This window comes from Mesocricetus auratus, unplaced genomic scaffold, assembly GCF_017639785.1.
Source record: "Mesocricetus auratus isolate SY011 unplaced genomic scaffold, BCM_Maur_2.0 contig_8004_pilon_obj, whole genome shotgun sequence".
NCBI lineage: Eukaryota > Metazoa > Chordata > Mammalia > Rodentia > Cricetidae > Mesocricetus > Mesocricetus auratus.
This window is the reverse complement of record NW_024432199.1, coordinates 14,275-21,054: the sequence shown is the minus strand read 5'-3', so window position 1 is coordinate 21,054 and position 6,780 is coordinate 14,275. Positions and strand designations below refer to the sequence as shown.

Sequence of the window (6,780 nt, the reverse complement as noted above, 5' to 3'; positions counted from 1 at the left end):
TTTGCTGTTTTCCTGGTCTCCATGGAGGAATAGAAGACCTGGAATCTGGGCTGCTCCTTCTTTCCGGCATGTGAAGCTCTTTGCAGTTCCCAGGTGATACCCAGGCACTGAAATTCAAGTCCAGATTCGGGCCTGTTTTACCTGTTCCCACCATTGTACCTGGTTCCCTGGTCTCCTGGATCTGCTAGTTTTCTGGTTTTGTAGGTGGAAGAGAAGACCTGGAATTTGGACTGCCTGGTTCCTGCTGGGATGGGAAGATCTGTGCAGATTCCAGACGATGACTAGGCAAACGATACGTAGTTTTCTTGTCTCGTTGGTGGAAGACATGACCTGGAATCTGGGGTGCTCGGCTCATGTGGGGAGGGGAAGCTCTTTGCAGTTCCCAGGCAATCCCCAGGCGCTGAAATGAAGGCCCAGATGCAGAGCCTAATTTACATGGTATAGCAGGACCAGCTGGTCTTCTGGTCTTGACTTGCTGGATTCCTGGTCTCATTGGTGGAATAGAAGATCTGTTATCTTTACTTCTCAGCTTCTTCCTGGATTGTAGCCCTGTGCAGTTCCTAGCCAATCCTCTACCACTGGAATGCAGGCCTGGATACAGGGCCTATTTTACCTTGTCCCACCAAACCAGATGATCCCCTGTTCTCCTGGGTCTGCTGGTTTCCTGGTCTCGGTGGTTGAAGAGAGAAGATCTGGAATCTGGGTGGCTCTGCTCTTGATGGGATGGGAAGCACTGTGCAGTTCCCTGGCGAACTCAAGGCTTTGGAATACAGGCCTGGAACCAGGGCCTATATTTTCTGCTCCCACATGATGAGCTGGTACACTGTTCTCCAGGTTCTTCTGGTTTTCTGGTCTCATGGTCAAAAAGAATAACTGGAATCTGGGCTTCTTGGCTCCTACCCGGATGGGAAGCTTTGTGCTGTTCCCTGGCTATCTCCAGGCACTGGAATGCATGCCCGGATGCAGGGTCTCTTTTACCTGGTCCCCTGTACAAGCTGATCAACTGGTCTCCTGGATTTGCCTCATTTCTGGTCTCATTGGTGAAATTGAAATCCTGGAATTTGGGCTGCTCTGTTCCTGCCAGGATGGTAAGCTCTCTGCAGTTCCCAGGCAATGACCAGGCACTGGATCTGCTGGTTTCCTGGTCTCATTGTTGGATGAGAAGACCTAGAATCTGGGTGGATCTGCACTTGATGGGATGGGAACATCTGCGTAGTTCCCAGGCAATCCCTTCGCACTGGAATGCATGCACAAATACACAGATTATTTTATCTGGACAGCCTGACCAGCTGGTCCCCTGATCTGCAAATGCAGGTTTCCTGGTTTCTTTGGTTGAAGAGAAGATCTGGAATATGGGCTGTTCGGCTGTTTGGGATGGGCATCATTTTGCAGTTCCCAGGCGATCCCCAGGCACTGGAATTCAGGCACAGATGAAGATCCTGTTTTACCTGGTCAAGCCAGACCAGCTGGACCCCTGTCTCCTGGAACTGCTGGATTCCTGGTCTCGTTGTTGGAAGAGAAAACCTGGAATCTTGGCTGCTAGCTTCCTTGTGGAATGGGAAGCACTGTGTAGTTCCTGGGTTGATGCCCTGGCACTGTGATGCATGCCCAGATGAAGATCATGTTTTAGCTGGGGCTCGTAGACCAGCTGGTCTTGTGGTCTAGATCTGCTGTTTTCCTGATCATATTGGTTGAATAGAAGAACTCGAATCTGGGCTTCTAGCTTCGTGCTGGCATGGGAAGTTCTGTGCAGTTTCAAGGCTATCGCCAGGCACTGGAATGCAGGCCCAGATGTAGGGCCTGTTTTACCTGGTACTGCTTCAACTGCTGGTCCCCTCGTTTCCTTGATCTTCTGATTTTATGGTCTTGAAAGTGGAGTAGAAGACCTGGAATGTGGGCTGCTCATTCTTGCGGGGATGGGAAGCTCTGTGCTGATCCCAGGCAATATCCAGGCACTGGATCTGCAGGTTTTCTTGGCTCGTTGGTGGAAGAGAACACCTGGAATCTGGGGTGTTTGGCACACACAGGGATGGAAAGCCCTTTGCAGTTCCCAGGTAATCCCCAGGCACTGGAATGCAGGCCTGGATGCAGTGCCTATTAAAACTTGGCTAGACAGACCAGCTGATCTCCTGGTCTGGACCTGCTGGTTTCCTGGACTCGTTGGTGGAATAGAAGATATGGAAACTATGTTGCTTGGTTTCTGCCTGGATGGGAAGCCCTCTGCAGTATCTAGCTAATCCCCAGTCACTGGAATGCTGGTCTGAATACACAGCATATTATACATTCTCCTGCTGGACAAGTTGGTCCCCTGGTCTCCTGGATCTGGTGGTTTCCTGGTCCCGTTGGTGGAAGAGAAAATATGCAATCTGGAAAGCTCTGCTTTTGAAGGGATGAGAAGCACTGTGCAGTTCCCAGGAGATCGCCAGGAGTGGATTGGGGGTGGGGTGGGTAGAACGGGGGCATCGTTGACTTTCTGTCTGTGTGTCAGCCTGACATTTTTTTGTCTGTTTCTCTAGCTCTCTCGCAATACATCTCTCTTTCAATCTATTTATTTACCTCCACCAATGCTGTGCATGTCTGTTTAGAATGAAGATAACTGTCTATATATCTGTTGCCTTGTCACAATCTAATCTCTCCATTAATGGTTATGTATGCAACACTGTCCCTGAATTTATGTCTGTCTCATAGTCTATATAACTCTGTCTCTCTCTCCCTCTCCCTCTCTCTCTCTTTTCCTTCTCTTTCTCTCTTGCTCACACTTCTTCTGTCTCTTCATATCTCTCTCTGTATGTTTGTGTTAGGCTGTGTATGTGTGTGTGTACGCGTGTGTGTGTTTGTTTGTATCTGTGTGCAAATCCTGCCTTGTCTCTCTCTAACTCTGTCCATGCTTAACTATCTCTACTACATGTGTATTTGTTCTGTAAGGTTCTGCCAAATGACAAGTGATTTTCTCTGTGATGTGGACTCTCGTGTAGATCCAGAAGTGAGCCTTATCCTATGCTGACATGAATGATTTGTCTCCATTAAGTTACCAAGAGAACCACCTAACCAAATTAAAACCACAACCAATGGCGTTTTTGACATGAGTATCTCTGTGAAAAGAGTCAATGCATTCTGCCTCTGTGGCTCCCAGTTAGCCCAGGAGAGGCTGCTCCAACAATCTAGAAGCAAGCTCAGGACGACAAGTTAGAGCACTTTTCTGACAAATGAGGGGCCTTGCAGTGATAGCCTAGATTACTTTCAATTGACACTCCTGAGGAAACGGCAAACTGCAACAGAGAAGAGTCTCAGGTGGTGCTAGTTATCCACCCGTAATAGGGGCTTTAATGAGGAAGCAACTTTTCAGGACTCATAACCAGTTGATTGATTTATCATGTATGGAGAGTGGGAGAAGCATCAGAGCCAGAATTTCGGGAGATGTATGCTGGAAACCGATGAGTGGGGGTAGTACACTTTCCTCCTGGCTTAGTGAGTCCCTCCAGACAGCATGAACTGGAGAGATATGGGGAGCATTTTAATCATCACCTTTGAAGAGGAGAAATCAGAATATTTTTCCTTCAGTAACTACTGAACATATTCTGATATTCAAGAAAAAACTCTCTCATTTTAAAGGTCCTGCAGAGTAAGCATGGGAGCTCAAAATTTGGAGAGGAGAAAAAACACCCATTAAAATATAAAATATGCCATGTTTGTTGTTCTGTGTTTCTAAGACCCCACTCAGGATTATTGGTGGTTATGCTGTGCTTTGTTGTAGATTGATACCCAACATTTTGAGAAAAGGCCACCCATATTTCCACAGTGGCTTCCAAGTTTGAACCAGCAAAGGAACAGTGTTCCCCTTACAGTATATCCTCTCCAGCATAAATTGTCATTAATGGTTTTGATCTGAGCCATCCTGACCAGTAAAAGATGACATCTTAGACGAGGTGGCTAAGGATATGGAGCAGATCCTCCTTAGCCTTTTGGCCACTAGAGACTGTTCAGAATTCTCTCTTTAGCTCTGTAACCCATGTACTCACACATAAGTAAATATTGGACATAAAGCCGAGCATACTCAGCCTACACTTGACAACTTCAAAGATTCCAAAAAAAAAAAAAAAACGAAGGGCCCTAATAGGAAAGTGCATGGATTCCCCATGACTGAATGAGTAGAATTTAGGATCCTCATGTAACACAAGAAGCAAACTACACTTCTCATGGTTACTCTTGATACCTGATCTGACTTTATCTGGAATAAACTAACATCCAAATTGAGCACCACTTCAATTGTGGTATGTAGATCCAATTCCAACTGGAACCTTGGAGTTACAGGGAGGACAGAAGACAAACAGACCTTTAATCCAGATGGGTAAACAGGCCACACCCTCTGGTGGGAGACTATAAAAGGGCATGGAGAGAGGAAAGTCTTCCTCTTTGCTAGCTAGCCCTTGCCTTGCAGCAAGTCCCTCCCTTCACTGGCAATAGCGAATACTTCTCCTGACTTCCAGAATATACTGAAGACGAGCAGACTGGTCCCACTTTCTGGGATGAATAAGTACTGAGGTCTTGCAATTTCTCTTCATAGCTAGATACTGTGAGGCTATCAGGCCTACAGCCCTAAGTCATTCTAAGGAATCCCCTTTCTTCATATGGACAGAGTTTCTGTATCTCTGTTCTGTTTCTCTAGGGAACCCTGGTACAACCCCTTTTTTAATATGGGAGCATAAAGTGTTCCAAACCATCCAAGAGTTGAGTAAAATTGTCAGAAGTAGTTGCCTGTTGACCTAACTTTAATCTAGAAAATGAAGCAGTGTAGAGGTGAGATTGCAGCTATCTCTAGAAGCACAATCTGTCTTCTCTTAATCTAACATTGAAATCTGGATAGAAAATTTCAGAGAGACCCAAGATTCCAGCCCCAAAAAGTTGGGAATACACAGGAAAGCAGAAAATAAAATTCTAAAAATTGTTCTGCGGTGATACATAGTTTACCATTTCTCAAGTCACTGGTGATCAAAAGAGCAAAGCAACCATACTGCTTAGCCAGTGAACTCAGCCAATACGTTTCCTCCGAGGACTCACAGGACAAAGGCAGGTGGATATCTGTGTGTTAAAGTCTATTCAGGGCCACATTAGTTTGAACCAGCCTAACAGAGAAACAGAGCTCATGCCCTTGATCTAAGCAATAGAGCGGTATATACTATAAGAGGGCGTCTTTCAGTAGTCAGCTTCAAGATGATCTCCAGTTAGGCTGAGGAGATGTAGCGTTGTGATGCTTGGGGAGAGCACGTGGAGCCCGAGCTAGTGGCTTGGCTACTTTGCTTGCCTGATCTTCAGATTGAAGATGATCCCCAATATCATTCTCTGGTCTTTTACTTTTGTGCATTACTGTTACCTGTAATTGGGACTACCAGTTTGAAGAAGAAAACACCCTACCTATTCATTTTGGAGCCAGGTTACCTGTCAAACTGCCACAAGAAGATAAGTCAGGGGACCAGGCAGCCGAGAGCTGGGGCTTCACAGAAGTCAGTTTCCAGAAATTCACCTACAGTTGGACCATCAGCAACTTCTGTTCTATGCTGCGGGAAATGAAGGAAGCAATTGAAAGCCCAACCTTCTCCTCAGGAGCCAGGGACAAAAACAGATGGAGTTTGAAAATACACCCGAATGGGGTGGATGAAGAAAGCAAAGGCTACATGTCAGTTTACCTAACGTTGCTCAGCTGCCCAAAGAGACCAGTGTGGGCAAAGTTCCAATTTTGGATCATCGATTCCAAAGGAGAGAAAACACAAGGCATGAAGAGCCCAAGATTCTTCAGTTTCCAACAAAATCAACAGTGGGGATTCAGAAAGTTCATCCTTCGAGATTTCCTCTTGGCACAGGTGCCTTGGCTGCTCGAAGACAATGAACTCAGTCTACGATGCAAGGTGACTGTGGTCCAAGACTCCTTCGGCCTCTCTGATGAGAACAAGAAACCAGGGATCCAGGTTCCAAGGTGCACTCTGGCAGATGAACTTGGAGAGCTGTGGGAGAATTCCTCCTTCACAGACTGCTTCCTGGTGGTTGGTAGCCAGGAATTCCAGGCTCACAAGTCCATCTTAGCAGTTCGCTCTCCAGTTTCCAGAGCCATGTTTGGACATGACATGGAGGAGAGCAGAACAAACCGCATTGAGATCCACGATCTGGAGCCTCAAGGCTTCAGGGCAATGATGGGATTCATTTACACCGGGAAGGCACCGGATCTCCACAGCATGGCAGATATTCGTCTTGCAGTTGCCGACAAGTATGGCCTGCATCGTTTGAAGGTCATGTGCCAGCATACCCTCTGCAAGGACCACTCCGTGGAGACTGCTGCCCACACTCTCGTCCTGGCTCACATCCACAGTGCAGGGAACCTGAAAATCCAGGCACTGGATTTCATTACATCTCATGATTCTGAAGTCTCAGAGACTTCAAGCTGGAAGACAATGGTGGGCTCATATCCCCACTTGCTGGCTGAAGCATACAGCTCCCTGGCTTCTGCTCACTGCTCTTTACTGGAGCCCCCTCCCAAACGCCTCAAGCAATCTTAGGATCCTCTCAGCTCCTACCTACAGGTGCATTCAATAAGTGGCAGCCAGCATTGTTTCCAAGAACACCACGGTAGACTGTGGGACACTGTAGCATTTTCAGTGAGCCTGTGGAAAGACAGCATGGGGCTCAGGCCTTTAATACCCCTGGAGATGTGTTGAATGTCAGTTTTGGGTAGGGAGAGCACTGCGTTCTGGGATTCTCTACGCAGATACTGTACTGGTTTGCTTTCAC

The 6,780-nt window shown here is 46.9% G+C and overlaps 1 protein-coding gene across 1 annotated transcript; it reads left to right on the top strand.

Annotated features, from left to right (window-relative positions):
* Window positions 1-5,390: 5,390 nt before the first annotated feature.
* On the top strand, window positions 5,391-6,570 carry LOC121138314 (speckle-type POZ protein-like; the record flags this gene model as incomplete). Its single annotated transcript, XM_040741044.1, has 1 exon — window positions 5,391-6,570. A coding segment is annotated over one exon (1,158 nt), but the record flags the coding sequence as incomplete, so codon positions are not given.
* Between the last annotated feature and the right edge of the window lie 210 nt (window positions 6,571-6,780).